Genomic DNA, 17375 nt, shown 5'->3' with positions numbered 1-17375 from the left:
TGACTTACTCCAGTGCATTGGTGTAAGAGCACAGTTCTGTAGTGAATATTAGTCTCTGCCAAAATACCAGCGGACATAGTTTGGCCAAGTCGGCAATGCTCTTGGGTAATGACACCAAGTTCCTTAAAAACGTATCCCAAATGGATTTTTTTAGCTAATATTTTTAGATGTGCAGGTGGTGGTTGAATGTCTGCTTTTGTTTTGTGATTTCACTAATTATTTACAACCATCGTGACTTTGTCACAAAGATTCCCAAAGACTAAAAAGAATGTTCTTTATGAAGAAACTTAACAATATTTTGGGTACTAGGGTGGCTCTCAAAAGAACCTTTGTGTTGATTGTGTGTATATGACAGCTACACATAGGACCGGATGCAGAGTTTCATTTACTTAGAAAAACCCCGTTGCCTTCACCTATAAAGTTCCATCCATCATTTCTATAAATTCCATGCATGTCAAAATGCACATTGTTGTTACAGATAAAGCTCATGTGATGGTCTCTGAGGAGCAGTTTTATTAGCATGTTTCCTGGTTCTGTCAATTGGTGGACAGAATTGATTTGACTACTTGCATTTCTGACTTTAGCATATATTAGAATAAAACCAGACAATGTAAGGGAAAAGCTCCATCAGTTGTGCTAAGGTATCTTTCATTAGGATTTCCAGCCCTACCCCACTCAATATGCCTAGGTCATTGCTACCACAGTGCATAATCATGAGATGAGGAGCTTGGCAATCCACAATAGTTTTAACCAAAGCCAGCAACAGATGAAACTTTAACCCTCTCTGGTCAAATCAAGTAATCTCCACATTCGGCAAACCCAAGTCCATCTCAATACCTCTCTTTTTTTGCTGCCTCTTTAGCCCAATAGGCATAGCTGTGGCCAACAATCCACACTTTAAGCATAATTTTCAAGTGAAGGAGCAGTTAGGAGAAGGCTGGAGGTGAATGAGGAGTTTTCCAATTGAAAAGCAGTTAAGATGGAGGTATACTTTTTTTTTTAAAGATATATTTCATTTGATGCTGTCAGTACAAAAGTGAAAAATATTAGTACAGTGGATGCATTAGCAAGAAGTGCTATTATTGGTTGTTGTTTTGAAAAAGAAATGTAATACAGACATGAAGATGCTTTTGAATCTGTGGAGTAAACCCCACCTGCTGCACCTCATTTGGACATTCTAGAATGTGTTTTGTACTTGTGACCTACTGATTCCACGGGGTTGCTAAACACAGTCATCTAAGAGTGTATAGGGGGGCAGGGTGTTAAGGAGGTACCACAGTTTTTAAAAAGTACAGGAGTTATGACAACATTTAACTTATTATACATGTTACTGTCCAATTCAGGACAATGTAGTAAACTGTTCTGCAGTATTTAAATGTAAAAAAAAATAAAGCTAAATATAGGTTTTGAAACATCACAAACACGCATAAACAGGAATCTCTTTTTGAAAGAGAGGGAAAGGGTCAACAGATACTAACGAGTGGGCATAGAGTAGCCTAAACTGAAAGACATGATTTCATTTGCAACCTTTTGCATTATCATAGAGTACAAAGTTGAAGAGGCTGCCATTTTATGGTTGCTCTGTATGAGAGTGGTGTACCATTCTTGTACTTAGTTTTTATGAATCCCGACTGTGTCAAAACTATCCAAAAAAAGCTAAAACAACAATGCAATCTACAAACTCAATTTACTGGTATGTACATAATATTTTGATCATTTAAAAATGACATCATAAATGAAATTGTATATGGGACTTAAATTTAAAAAAAGAGTTTGCCAGCCTTATGAAAAAATATATGAGATGAACTGTGCCTGGCAGTATGTGTGGTCTTACATATTTTCAGATAGGTGACATATATAGCGTGTGTTACTGCTAGGGTATGTCATTAAGATAGTAGTACTAAATGTTTTGAGAAGTTAGCGGGAAATAATTTGTGCCCCTTTATTCCATTGTGTACTTTATAGAAAAACAACAGAATAGTGCTGGTGAAAGTTACAATGAAAAATGTCGTTAAAAATGACAATGTTTTAAATGTTTAAGCATAATTTGCAGAACAGACAGATCTATGTTATTTTCATTCTGGGAGTAGCAGTATTTTTATTCACATTAGTAAACAGTAGTAGTGTTGTCACAAATAAAATATTAGAAAATGTGCTATATCTTTATATCAATTATGAGGTAGTAATGCTTTTTAGGTATGTAGGATGAAGTGTTTGTCAATGTGCTTTGTAACTCATATGACTGTTTTTCATATGCTTAGATGGTGAGATATGGGGTTTGTGGTTGCAGATAGTTATATGTACGATGAGGCTCTTGAGTTTAGTTAAACATGCAGAGAACCATATATTTTTGGAAAGTTGGCCTGAAGGTGTCTATCTATTATGAAATCACACAAATGCCTACATGATGATTTATGTTCTTTAAAGGTGTTGTACATTTCATGTGTATGGTGAGGATGGTGAATTTCTTTAAAAATGATCTGTTTAAAATTGAGGAGGGTTAGTAGTGCAGAGTGTCTTAAGAGAGTTCTTGTGCTAGTTTCATTTGGCCTGTAACTTTTCTTTGAGCAATGCTGAATACATGTTTAAAACACACAACAAATATTTGAGATATGATGTAGATTTTGTGCTTTGAAAAAGTGACAATTGCTGTTTTCAGTTTTAGAAACTTGCTGATGCATGTTCACAATGAATAACAGAGCAATGTACACTCCTGTGAGCCATGTATCTAATTGTATGTCAAGTGTGATATCTAGTCTTCACTCACATATAGCTCAGTAGAAAAGAAAAAATACACGAAAACAGGTAGTTTCATACTGACAGAAGGACTTAAACAAACACTCATGCATATAGTGACAACTCATATATCTAACAGCTGTGAAGTTACTTTCACAGTCACTCAGGCACTAGTCAGGTTCTCATCTAATCAACCAGCCACTACTCAAGCAGTCATTGAATCACTCGGGCACTATCCATGCACCTATCCAATCACCCAGGTGCTACACATGCACTCTTCCAATTACGTAGGCACTACCTATGCACTCATTGAATCACACAGCCACTACCCATGCATTCATCTAATCACTCATGTACTAACCATTCACTTATACAATCACCAAGGCTGTACCTCTGCAGTTATTTAAACACCCAGGCACAAACCAAGCACTCATCCAAACACCCAACTAATAACTCATGCACCCATCCAAATACTGAGGCACAACCCAGCCACACATCCAAACACTCAGGCATTAGTTATGCACTCATCCAATTCTGCAGGAATTATGATTGCAGTGGACCTATCACCCATCCAATACCTATGCTCTCATCCAATTATTGAGGCAATACTCGTGCACTAATATAATCACCACAGCAATAGAGTTGCATTCCTCCAATCACTCAAGCTTTAACAATGGACTTATACAATTACTCAGACATTAGTCATGCACTCACATAATTAGCCAGGCAGTACTGATGCACTCATTCAATTATCCAGGCAAGTTAAATGTAGTTATATAATCTCCCAGGCACTGCCTTTTCAATTATCAAAAACACATGGGCAGTAGTCATGTACTCATTCAATCACTAAAACACTACTCATGTTGCCATGTACTCATGCAATCTGCCAGGTGCTATGTATGTACTTAAACAATCACATATGCACTATCCATGCACTCAATGAATCACATATATACTACACATGTAGTCCTGTTATCACAGAGGGACTAGAGTAGCCCTCATTTAATCATGCAATCATTATCTATGCATGCATTGAATTATTGAGGCATTCATAATGGTCTTATCTAATCATTCAGGCGCTACTCATGAACTCATCCAAACACCCAGATATTAGCAATAAGGTCATGCAAACACACAGGCAGTAACTTTGCAGATATGGAACCACCAATGTAGTTCCTACTTACTCCGGTAATCATCCAGGCACTACCTATATTCTCAGGGCATCACCTAGGCACTACCTATACACTCACCCAATCATCCAGGGAGTATTGTTGTACTCAACCACAAACACATGTATTTGCACGTTTTAGTGAGGAATATGTACTCTTTTATAACCATCTGGTGAATTATATATTAATCTGTCACACACTGTTTGCATGTACTCAGAAGAATTAGTGATCTATATGCTGTGAAACAGATTAATGTGCCGATTGTTATTGCTAGTGTTTACCAAAAGTTAAATCTGATGCATCTAAGTAGAAAAGCACTCAAACATTAAATCTACTCGCGACACTGTGGTACAGAGGCACAGAAATAGCTCTTATGTTGTGTTCTCAGATTTACATCATTGAGACACTGTATGTCCTTTTACAGTTTGATTGATGTTTATTTTAAAGTTTACTACAAAAGGGATGAGGTGGTCTTGAATAACTGAGAACTGAGATATGGTGCAGCTGTCTTGTATGGGAGGGTGCTATGATATTAAATGTAACTAATACATAAAGTTGTGTGTTTTGCTTTGGGTTTGGCATATTGAAGTGGGTGCTTGTATTTATATAGCTAGGTTCATCTGTAGATTTAAAACTGCACCATAACATAAAACAGTTTTTGTAGTATGTGTCAGCCAGTAGTAAAGTAGTTGGTTCGTTGGCTAAAATAAAAGGAGAAAATATACTTATATGATTTACAGAACAATATCCACATATGTACAGACAGTTATAATGCCTACAAAAGCTAGGAAAAAAAGGCAACAGAAGCAAAACAGTATCTATACAGAACTGAGACACAAAAGGGCAGAATGCAGAAAAGTGGTGAAAGAAAAAAGAGCTAATGGTAAGAGGACAAAGTCACTTCTTAAAAATATATGTGGACATTTGCCAAGATTACAGCATAGTGAAAATAAAATTCAAACTATGAGAACAAATAAAAGTGGACAAAGTGTATATTGCAAGAACAGGAAAGAATGTAACAAAGATGGACACACCTTAACCAGGAGACAGAAGCAGTTTAAGGGAATCAGAGACAGGTTGTTTCGTAGTAGAGTAGTTATAAATCTACGGAGAACTATGAAAAAGTATAGAAGAAGGAGGGAGGCACTGAAACAGAAAGAAAGAGTTGAGAGTAGTTGATACGGCTTTTGCATTGAAGAGGATGCTTTCATTTTGATTATGAATAGAATGAAGACTCCTAACAAAATGGTGCATGAGGAGACCTATGTAGGCATTACAAGCTCTATGGGATTACATTTAAAAGTAGTTCATGAAGAAATTTAATGTTACACATGCCCTTTCAGGGAAAATCCCCAATGTTGTTACTGTAGGAATGCTGGGCCTGCTATAGGAAATCACAGGATTACATTATTACATTCAATAATGCTGACTTTGGTAAGGAAACAGCTAAAGATATAGTTCAAAAGACTCTTTGTAATAGTTATTGAAAATCAAATCTAATGGTACAATTGAATTTGAGATAACTACTAAGGAAAAGGTACTATTAGAATGTTACCTTTCCCCTCCCTAAAGCCACTGTATTCTCATTTGAGTAGGTTCCAACTTTCACTTGGCAGGTAAATAACTTCCTTGAAGAAGCATGAAAACGGCTCCCAGATGAGGACTAGGGCTTGGGACGTACGGACATATTTGTGTTCCACTGGTAGGGTTAGCATCTGGGCTCTGCCAGGGAATGTGAATACCTTCAAGAAAGCCTACTCTTTTCACAGGGCAAGGTAAGCTGATACCTTTTGTACCCTATTCAGGCCTGCACCAATCCCAGTGGCAGAGGAGCTGTCCCCACAACTAGTGTGAGGTGACCATAGAGGAAAAGGTCCTCATTGCAACTGGTCACACCTCTGGGGTGGGTACAGAAGCTCAGCACATTGAAAGTAGGGTGTCGCCATCTTTTATTGGACAGAGAGGGGCGACTATGGGATTGTTTGCAGTAGGCAAGAAAGAAACTTTTGAAAATATGAAAAGGGTTACCCTAGAAATATTTTCCCTATTGGTCGGGAGAGGCCAAAAGTCTCCACTATCCACAGCCTACTGATAACCATAAATTTGGCACACCTGTGTACCTACTTCTGGATCTGTGAAAGACAGAAAATAGACTGCACTTACTCTAGAGACCTCTCTGGGGACCCAATGGGCAGAGCCCTCCCCAACTTATACACAGAACAAAGAAGTAGACTCCAATGGTCAGTTGGCTAACCTCCTGCAAAGCTAGTGGGACACAAAAAACTGCAAGAAACCCTTTACTGGTAGACCCCATTTACAACGCGACCTGCTAATTGCTACTGTTGGAGTGAGTCTCAACCCACTAGTTTTTGTTCCTGTGGTCCTGAGACCCTTGGTTATGTCAAAGGGTACTACTCTTAACATACTGAAAAACCTGGGACTTAGAAACCTTTCAGCTTTAAAGAGCATGGACAAACTTGAAGGTGTGTTTTGTTGGGCAAAAGATTCAGGTTGCACCTGCTCAGGGTTTCTCGCAGTAACAAATCTGATTCAGTGAGATGTCAGAGAGAGGGTATCTGACTTTGTGGAGCCCTGTTTAGCTACAGCTTGCATTCTTGCCCTGCTGGAGAAATCCGAGCTCCAAAAAAGTGACTGTGTCCAAACATAGAAATCTTAACCAGGCAAAGGTGCCAAAAGTATCCAGTCAACAAGGGACCTTCTTGTAAGCAAATTTCTCCATCTCAAACCGTTCTAGACAAAAGTCAGTGGCTTCTCTGGGACCTCACCCAATGGCTATCCTGCCTTGCAGAGCTATTCTCAGCCACAGCCTGCTGCCATGCCCTGCTGAGGATTTGTGACTTCCATTTCAGAGACTAGGCCCTAAGGTAAAACATGTGACTGAGACAAACACTTTTTCTGCATCTGACCCACGTTCCATCGCAATTGGCCTTAAATTGTGCCTAGGTTGGGGTCAATCGCACCCAGATGACCACAGTTTGCACTTTGGTGTTGTTTTTATTAAAAACGTTATAAATGTATATGTCTGGTTTCCCTCATTGGAATTTTTTTGTTTTGGTGTCACTTTGTTCAGGAAATTATTCTCCATTTTTATTAATGGATTTTTTATTGTGCCATGTTGTTGACTTTTTAACAGGTATGGTACATCTAAACACATTTTGTTAAGTTAAGCCTGCTTCCTTTGTGCCAAAGTTACCAGAAATTGAACCCAGGTTCAAATTACTGAAACCCTTACTAGACTAACATGAATTGTGACATTATTATTTGTGGTGGACTAACATTCGACCCAACAAATAATTCACTCTTTCACATACAGAAATCAAGAAACAAAATATTGTATTTTTTTTGCTATTTATTTATTTGCAAGAGGAACTTTTTTACAATGGCTCAACCAGATATCGCCTGCTGAAAGGAATGAAGAATCTTTGAGAAAGAGCAAGGGTTTGAACAGTTTAATGCAAGCTTATGTTTCATTTAAGGGAGAACTGGATCAGAGGATTGGTCTAAGTGCATGTATGAAACAGGTAATTGTCAGAGAGGCATATCTATGTGCTGCAGACATTACATATATTCATTTCAAATCAGTCAAGTTCGTAATTTTTTTGCTATGTTTTTGATTTATTGGCAGATGTTTTTATTAATTTATTGGTAATGAACCATGACATTTTAAAAAAAGAAACATAATTTTTCAAAATGCATTTTAAACAAAAAGACAGTTTTACATCGTAGAAGGAAAGAGGAGAGAAGAGAACAACGTGCAAGGAAGGAGAAAAAAGCTTTATCCAATGTAATACCTTCTGTAGAAATTAAACACACGTTTTACTTACCCATTAAGGAGTCCAATATGGATACCTCCGAGAAGCATTTCACAGTCTTCAATGATAAGCCTGGGGACCCCGGAAGATTCCTGGGTCAGTCTAGTCTTTGCGGTGATATTCACCTCAACATCAATGTCAAGAAATCCTAAAAGGCTGAAGAGAGACATGAGCTTCTTTAAAGTTATCTGTTACCACTGACAGATTATGAATTGCTGCTGGACTGATCAAGAAATGATGTAACAATTAGGATTAAAACCTACATTTTTGACATCTTATTTGAAAACATAGGGCGTGATGATAAGTATGACAGATTGAGCTCCATCTCTCAGGGTGGCAGAGGACACTACCTCCCCCGTCCTGACAGATTACCATTGGTCAAATTTGAAGATAACTGCAGCTGGCCTAGCAATCATCTCTGTACATTGAAAGGAACCATTGTCACAGTGAACGGGCAGTTCCATGTGTGTTGCTGTGGGTGTTCCCACGCAACACCCATTGAACCTGACACATTTCCAGATTTACGAGAAATCGTAAATCTGGAAATGTGTCTGAATGCTACGCCTCCTCTTTCTATGCGTGCTGCATTCTGCGGCACACATGGAATGAGGAAATTACCTCTAATGATTGGTTATGTGCAGGAAGGTGTCTCCTACTGTACATAAACAATCCTTAAAAAATAGTGTTTTACAAGTTTTATGTGTGCTAATGCAGCACACATAGAAGTTGAAAAAAGCCATTTCAGATTGTTTATGTGAAGGAAGGGACCTTCCTGCCCATAAACAATCATCTCCGTGACGCAGGCATCCTTACACCATGGTACAAGGGTGTCTGCGTCGGCGCATGGCAGCCCATTGTGCGCCAGCGCAGGGGAAAGCACATGGATGAGACATATTATTCCTAATATGTCGCATCCCTGTGCTTTGAAAGTGCCCCAGTGCCGCGCAGCCAAAGGGCTTGCGGTGCTGCACTGCTCCACTTTCCTGTAAATGAGGCCCTTTGTTTCTAGCTCAAACTGATCAAACGTTACAAAGAACATTGTAACATATGTTTGTGTGCACTGGAATGCTCTTTGCAAAGGTTGACTGGTCATATTTCAGTTGCTATTGCTACATTTGTTACTAATAAGGTGGGATATTTTCCAAGACAGAGTCATCAAGTGTAAAAATGTCTACATTACTCAGCAAAATTAGCATTTTTTTGCCGCATCATTTGGTCAACCCTTCCATCTACTTTGGTCCTCCTCTGCTGCATAATTCCATGTCCTTGATCATAATTCTCTGTTTTGGCTAAATGTATTTATCACTTGGCTGTGTATGTTATGACATTGTATTAATGTCATTCGCAGAGGTTGTGTGTAACATACCGTTGCGAAGGACAGACACATTAGCCTGCTTCTGCATGAACAAAATACTCCAGAATTCTTCCCATAATACTAGTTCTACATTCCTTTTTTTCATTGCCCGGCACCTTTTGGAGAGCAAAGTCTACATGTTCCTCCTGCCATGCATGTACCCTTTTGCAAGACTTTTACAGAGTAACATGTTCTCACTTCCCCTGTGGCTTGGTACGGACTTCACTTCTGAGATGCCATTTTACGCACAACCCCTGATAGGCATTTAGTCTGGTAACAACTGATTTATGAAAATAGGCATTGCTCATGAATCTCTTAAGTTACTACAACTTCACTATAATTGTCGGGTGTGTATGGTAATCTTCTCCTCCCAAAGCAGATTAATGTATGCCTGTTTTAGGTGTACGGATTTCAATAAGAAAAGTAGGAGCGTTGCGTAAAATGACATTTTGGGGGAAATTATGTGACTTTAAGGGCTACGGGCCAGATGTAGGACCCTTTTTTGTGACTCTCGCTGTTAGGGAGGGACCTCCCTTTCTAATAGCGAGTCAACATGCTATGTACTAGTGTTTTGAGACTGCATTTGTGGCCGCACTCGCAAAGGGGAAGGGATCCCCAGAGGACACCTTCCCCTTTGTGAAAATGTTGGAAAATATTTCTTAAGAGCAGGCAGTGGTCCCAGAGACCGCTGCCTGCGCTTAAAAAAAGAAACGGAAAAGTTTCATTTTTCTCTTTTTAAATACAATCCATTTTCCTTTATGGAAAACGGGCTGCATGTAAAAAAATAAAATAAAAACTACTTTAATAACAAAGCAGTCCCAGACATGATGGTCTGCTGAGCCCAGCAGGCCTCCATCCCTGGGAGGGCCTGTCGTTCCCAATGGGCTCGCAAAGTGTGAGAGGCTCATTATTATTCATGAACCTTGCAATTCGCGACCCCATTGGGAATCGCAAACAGTGTTAATCACACTGTTGTACATGCAAAATAGTGCATCGCAAATTGCGAGTCGCAAATGACTCGCAATTTGCGATGCGCTATTTTGCAGGTCCTACATCTGGCCCTAAATGCTACAAAGTTATTTAGCACTATATTTTATAGTGAAATGCGCCCTTGCATCAATTTATCATGCGAAGATGCATGTCGTGCTAGAAGATAGGGCAAACAGCATCACTGCCGTGAACAATAGCCACTCACATTCTGGCAATTTGCTTTGTTCCCATACTATATACTTTTACTGCGAATGACGAAGCAATTGCTGACTGGTGTAATGGCATAAATTCAGGAATTTTGCATAACAATTGTAAGAGAAATTCCCCAGAATTATGTGAATTAAGCCAGCGGATTTTGATTTCACCCAGGCTCATTTCTTTACACAACTTTAAGTGTACCTATTTCGTGAATATGTGTAAAACATTCCAGTTTAAAATAAACTTTAGCAATCATGTCTACTCATTGACACACAATTTCCCCTAAAAGATGCTTTTTCAACTGTACTCCTGTAAATACTGGGGTGATGATTGTTCCTTCTCATCCCTTGTACAGCTGTTTCGTCTGAACGTTCCCATTGTAATTTGTGTGCAGAACAGTGTTGGAATTTTACTTGCAGATGTTTGTTAATAACAAAAAGGTTACAAGTAAATAGGTGGGTGCCACATTCATACACAATAAAGTGGTAGTCAGAGGGCAGAAGGACCATGATATACTTCTCTTATAACTAGTGTGTACAAACCTTTATCTGGTAATTTTAGAACAAGGTCTGTTTTGAACACGTTCTCAGGTCTAGGGTGTTGTAATCAGGTACCTTTCCTTCGGGCCTTTTAGGAAAAATCTCTGAACACAACACCCTAGATCTAAGAACTTACAGATCCTGTCTTATAATTACATTAGAGACCACATACCTGTTTATGGACACTGTGTACCACATTGACCTGAAACTTTCCTACCCTCTCCCCTAACATACCCCTGGGGATTCCCTAAAATAGCAATTTAGGATGGAATTTAGGACTTATAGCATATTCTTAACCTTTGTTATAATGATGTCAGTCATAAACCATAAATATGTCTTTGTGAAGCAGTCTTTTTGAGCTGTTGACACATATATATTTGCAAAAAACACTTTAATGTTTCCCACTTCTCATTTCATTGAAACAGATGGAAATTAAATTGAATAACAAGATAAAGAGGTGTCCCTTCTTCAATATTCTTACCTCTTGCCGTTGATGGCTACTCTGGTGTATACATTCAGGTACACTCCGATGCCAGGCAGGAGCTTGAGTGACACTATTGGGAGCGTTAGATCGACAATTCTTAACCTATAGAATATGGGCAGAAGCGTTATGAGCTGCACCTTCTTGGAAAAGCTAAAACAGACATTTTAATGCTCAAAAATCAACAGAATAGGTACTGAAATATCTATATGATTTACTAAAATGTGATCAAAACGTTGAAGAGTTCAAAAATATAAACAAACTATTACTTTAGTTAAATACCGTAGGACTGACTATGGTGCAGGCGTGTCTGCTTTACAGGAAGGATTGCTTTTCTATAGGAAGGGACACCCTGCACTAAAACAATTCTTTGAAACTTTTCCTCTTTTTACTTGTGCTGCAGAAAATGCTACACATGTAGAAAGAGTTGAAAATGAGGAGAAACAAAGATATTTTTCCCCGTTACACCTTCCCTGGGAAAGACTAGCCTTTTGATGTATTTCCAGTTCTACCACTCATGTTGAATCTGGAAATGCACCAGAAACCATGAGTTGATGCGTGGGAACACCCAAGTTTCACCTATGGAATGCCTTCCAGGGCAGACTAACACAAGGCAGCAACTTGCTTTGTCTTGAGTTACTCCAGATTTACCTAGTCACGCAGGGCCACACAAGGTAGCCTTGAGTGGCTTGATAAAGCTAACTCTGGATTCTGCAATGCTTTGAGCCTCCTTGTGTGAGGCAAGGGGAGGAAAAACCTTTGATAAATATGCCCCCTAATGTACGCACTGGATAATAATGCTACAAGAACTACTTAAGAAGAGTATAAGATGTAGCCAGATTGGAGTTAAGCTCAATATGGGGGCAGATGTTAGGAGAGATATGTAGCGTGATATGAAAAAGCAACACATGCGGTTGTTTTCTTCAAGTGAATAATCCAGCTGAATGGACTAATGCACATGCTATAAAGATGTCTGGCAACCTGACTGGGTTATTCAAGACACCATCTTGCCTAGGGTGATAAAATTCCTTACAATAACAAACTTTATTTTCTGAACGTCATCAGTGTTGGCATGTGTAGGTATAGTCCGAAAAACATTCAATCAAGTTGTGATATCATTTTTAAATGCTAACTTTGATTTGCATGTCACACAAATAAGACTAATGTCAAAGTATAAATTAATAGACTTCATTTGGCTTAATGTTTTATTTACGGCTAGAAGGTGGACATCTTCAAACTACGTAATTAAAAGAAGAATATATATTGTTTCAGCAGAACTGAAGATATATGAAAAAGCTTAGGCATCATAAGGGCACAGCGTGAAAGGTGTTTATGTTTAAAAGACAGAGTATTATACAATACTGGAATGCTTAACTTACCCAAGGAGTCCTTGGACGGTGTTCAGTATTCCTCCATTGCCGAGTATTCCAAGCAATCCACCACCACTTCCTCCAAAAAGATTTCCAAGAAGACCACCACTTCCAAGAATGCCTCCGTCAATGTGTGGTTCATCATAGCCAGGTGGTGCTCCTCTTCCTCCACCACCACCACGAGCACTGCTGCCACCACCACCACCACCACCAAGAACACCACCAAGCAATCCACCACCCCCACCACCACCACCACCAAGGAGACCACCTAGAAGTCCTCCCCCACCACCACCACCACCTAAGACTCCACCAAGCAGACCACCACCACCTCCACCTCCTCCTCCACCTCCAAGAACACCCCCAAGCAAGCCTCCTCCACCTCCTCCACCACCACCAAGGACGCCTCCAAGTAAACCTCCTCCACCACCACCACCACCACCAAGAACTCCTCCAAGTAACCCTCCACCACCTCCACCTCCACCACCTTGAGCACCACCAACCATTGCTCCTGCACTGCCAGGAGATCTCCCTGAAGGCGGTCTCATAGGGGCACCCCCTTTCATTGAACCGGAAACAGCTGAAAGATATGACATGGTTGAATATTTATTAATAACAGTTAATAATTGTTTTTAAAATGATACATCTTAAACAGTTTGCACTCATTTTTTCACAAGAACAAGCTATTTCACTGATAATTGACTTGAGTAGAGGTGCATCTTACCACCGTTCAATACTTTCTGGCCCACCCGGAGGACTACACCTGGGGCACCTGCAGCAGACTTAAGTTTGACACCAGTTGCACCCTGAGGCATAGCCAGCAAAGTACAGAGCAGCACCACACGCCAAATCTTGAACATCTTCAATTTATACACCTGGAAAAGACAGAGTAGAAAAAATTGTGTGAGAGGAAAGGAGAATCACCGTGTCCCTAAGGTGAAGGCCTACCATACAAGGGGAAGCTATGTATGTGAACATGTCTAATGGACACAGGATTAGAAAAAAGATAGCGAGGAACGAAAAGAAAAAAAAGAATAATATATGTGTGTGTGTGTGTATATATATATACATATATATGTGTGTGTATATATGCATATAAATATACATAAATATATAAACATATACATACACACAAATGTATATATATTTATAGAGAGAGAGGGAGAGAGAGAGACAGAGAGAGAGAAAGAGAAAGAAAAACAGAGCGAGCCAGCGCATGAGCTAAATAAAGATGCAGAAGAGTTAGCATGATGACCTGAAAATCTTGGAATGTTGAAAGAGCTGTGGGGATAGACAACAATCACATTCAGGTGATTGAACGTGAGGATGAACGCCCACTGCGGATGAAAGATCGTCGTTTTCCATCTATGTTGTGACACTTTTTCTAAGATGTATCACAAATTACTCAATGTAGCATTGCAATTAAATCTGCAGTGTTGTGTTGTTTGAACTGCTACAAGTAGCACTGCAACATATTTGTTATGTGTTACTTGATGATAATGTTATCAGTCATGCTTGCACAAAAAATGTCATGATAGAATGAAGCTAAACAAGATTTAATATTGGTTGTGGAACAGAAACAAGTAAGATATGTCTTCCATGAACTTTGTACTTGCAGAATACCATAGATTGCTAATCCTTAAGCACAGACAACTGCCCAAGTGTCCCAAATGTCCATTGTATATTACATATAGTTTGCAGAAATTACAAGAATATTCAAGGCAAGTCATGTGCCTATTTTCAATTGGTGGTAGGATTCCCAACAAAACCTGGCCAAGCAACTCTGAATTTGTTGGTCGGTCTTGGTATAGAATTCTAGGTTTGATTTCCCTAGTCCGATCCCTTTAATCCCTTGTTGCTTAAAAAATCTGGAGGCATATTTACTAATCTTTCACGCAACACAGGTCAGCAAGCAAAATATTGAGCATTTCTGCTCTCTCCTTGCGCTAGTGCACTATGTGGTGCCTAGTGCCAACATAGTCCCAGCTGCACCACAATGCAAAGGTGCCTACATTACAGGATTGTTTTTGTGCAGAAGGGGACACTTTCTTGCAGAGAAACAATCCTAGGAGGCATGCTCATCTTTCTATGTCTGCTGCAAAATGCAGCACATGTTGAAAAAGGAAATAAAGAGGAGAAATAGATATGTCTCCTTGTTGCGCCTCACTTGGGAAAGCATTGTATTTTGACATATTACCCGGTTTACTACCTTTAGCTAATCTGGGAGTGCACCAAATCTATGTGTGGATGCAAGGTAATACCCATAGTCCACTCATGGAACACATTCATGCTTGAAATGTAACCTAACACTGTGAAAGCTGCTGCATTGCATTACATTTCTTTAGAAAGCCATGAGGTGGCACAACTCGCCCCTTGCGTGGTTTTGTAAATAATATTGGAGCCTTCGCATCGTTCTTGCATCACCTTGCATTCAACACTTCCGGGCAGATCTACAAGTCCCTTGCGCGACTTTTGCACCGCCTTTGCGTCACTGTTGGTTGATGCATCATGTTGTAAAGCCCTGAATCACATTATAACTGCGTCAGGTATAATGTATGCAGGGTTGGAGTTCCCACGTTAAAAGCCATGTAGAACTGACACAGTGAAATCTACAAGATTTCACTGCGTCACTCTCTGCCTTCACTGAGTCAAAATCCCTACGCCTGCTCAGAGCAGGCGTAAGGAATGACGTAGAGCTTTTTGATTGGGACTCACCCATCTATTGTGGCGCATTGCTGGAGTTGCGCCACTTACATGAGCAACTCCAGCAATGCGTCACTTTTGCGCCAACAGATGCGTCAGAATTTCTGATGCATCTGTTAATCCTTGAGCCATGGAGCACTGTATTGTAAATAGAGTGCATCCATAGTGGCGCAAGGACATTCGGCGCTGATGCAAGGAAACTGACGCATCTATGCAGATGTGTCAGTTCCTTGTAAATCTGCCCCTTCGTTTGTGTAATCTTTTGCAACAAAAAAAGTGTGTACGAAAATGTATTGCCATTGCTGTTTGCACTGCTTTCCCGAAAGCAGTGCTATTTAGCTTTCTGAGAATATTATGCCTCAACACATCTTGGACCGAGTTTTGTTTATTTTCTTTCTAGTAACACCTTTTTTACTCATTCTTTGTAAACTCATTATTTCTCTCTCTCTCTCTCTCTCTCTCTCTCTCTCTCTCTCTCTCTCTCTCTCTCTTTTTCTCTCTTAGCCTACACTGTGGCAACAGTGTAATCGAGGTATTTAGGATTCTTACCTCCTTTTGTTGTCGATGAAAAGACCTCGTGCTTCTTCCACTCTTCTCTAAAGAAGATCTGCAGCTGGAGCCCTTTTATAACAAAGACCAGGGTCATGAAAGAGGAAACTATACTGCAGATAAAAAGATGGGATCAAGGTCCAGGTTTAGAAATTAATTTGTGGTTTTTGAAAGCTCGCAATAAAAAGCTGGGATGAGATATTTGGCGAAATGATAGTGCACTTCGTATAGGGTGTCAGATAAATCTTCGGATTGAGATATAGAGCTGTTACTCAACTGAGATATATAGCTGTTACTCAACACCCCCCAATGTTGTGCTGTTCTCTGTCTTAATACTGGTTCACGGGGATGTAATCCCTGGATGGGTACACTCAGCTTAAACAATTTTAATGACCAATCAGGTCTTGCGAAATCAGTGATCACAACAACATTACTAATGTGAATGGCCAAAAAATAAAGTACTTGATACCAATTCCATTAATTTACTCGAAATTAGAATTGAGATTTTTTTATTGAAAGCTTTCTCACAATTTCAATCTTTAGATCTCCCCGACAAAGATTGAGTATATTCTAGAAAAACAAACAAACAAACAAAAAGCTTGTCAGTTTAGGGGTATTAACACATATAAAGTATCTATATCCATAACATTCTCAAAAATATCTTCCTGGAAAAAAAAGGGGTTGACCAGAAGTGAGGCCACAAGCATTTGTTTACCATAGCAGGAAGTATTGACTGGGGCATTTGTTGATATAGCTTACTTTTTACTACAATTAGTCCCAATGTAGTTTCCAAGCTCATAACATAAGTTACACTAGTGTGAAAAATAGTCGGCATTGTGGTCAATGTTAGCTCTATTGCGCACAAGAGCTCTAGACTAAAGTTAGGACTGGTGCAACAAGGTACAGCTTTAAAAGCATTGGACATTAGTCGTTTTGGAGTTGCGGAGAGGAATAAGCAAAACTCTTTTTCAGAATGTTGGTGTAATAAAAGTAGGGCAAGGGTGTCATATGCAGACCCTTTTAGATGAAGGCAGGCATGGATATGAGTGATTTGATTTGTGACTATACATCTAGTAGTGTCATTTCCTTATAAGTTACTAATATCTCCAATTTCACATTACAGGCATGATTTTCTCTAGAATCTTGCTTCCTATTGACTCTTGCCTGATAACAAGAGGCTTATGGTATAGCATAACACTTTGATTAATTAAGTGGGCCAATCGTTAAAGTCCCAACACACACAAGGCGCTCCAATCAAATGCATGTTTTGTGCACTTGCTTTTTTGGGGTGGAGGATCTAGGATCACTCAAGTGAGAGTAGGGTAAACCACACCTCTCATTTGAATTAAATGTGAAAAGTGATGAGTGTGTCCGCCAAGAATTTCTTATTCAGTTCTTTACAAAGTTGTTAAGACAATTTTTGTGTGGAATATACTAATGAAATACAATTTAAATC

At 39.5% G+C, this 17375-nt stretch overlaps 1 protein-coding gene across 1 annotated transcript in view; it reads right to left on the bottom strand.

Moving 5' to 3' along the window:
• LOC146812238 (BPI fold-containing family B member 4-like) overlaps nt 1-13527 on the bottom strand; it is a 44594-nt gene extending 31067 nt beyond the window's left edge. The window contains exons 1-4 of the mRNA XM_085615146.1: nt 13392-13527; nt 12680-13247; nt 11301-11405; nt 7751-7894 (exon numbers count right to left, since the gene is read on the bottom strand). Of these exons, the coding sequence (XP_085471272.1) occupies nt 7751-7894; nt 11301-11405; nt 12680-13247; nt 13392-13527 (953 nt within the window). The remainder of the gene's footprint in view (nt 1-7750; nt 7895-11300; nt 11406-12679; nt 13248-13391) is intronic.
• Nucleotides 13528-17375: the final 3848 nt, after the last annotated feature.

Source organism: Triturus cristatus, chromosome 7, assembly GCF_964204655.1.
Source record: "Triturus cristatus chromosome 7, aTriCri1.1, whole genome shotgun sequence".
Taxonomy (NCBI): Eukaryota; Metazoa; Chordata; class Amphibia; order Caudata; family Salamandridae; genus Triturus; species Triturus cristatus.
The sequence above is the reverse complement of the archived record's forward strand: the minus strand, read 5'-3'. Positions and strand labels throughout refer to the sequence as shown.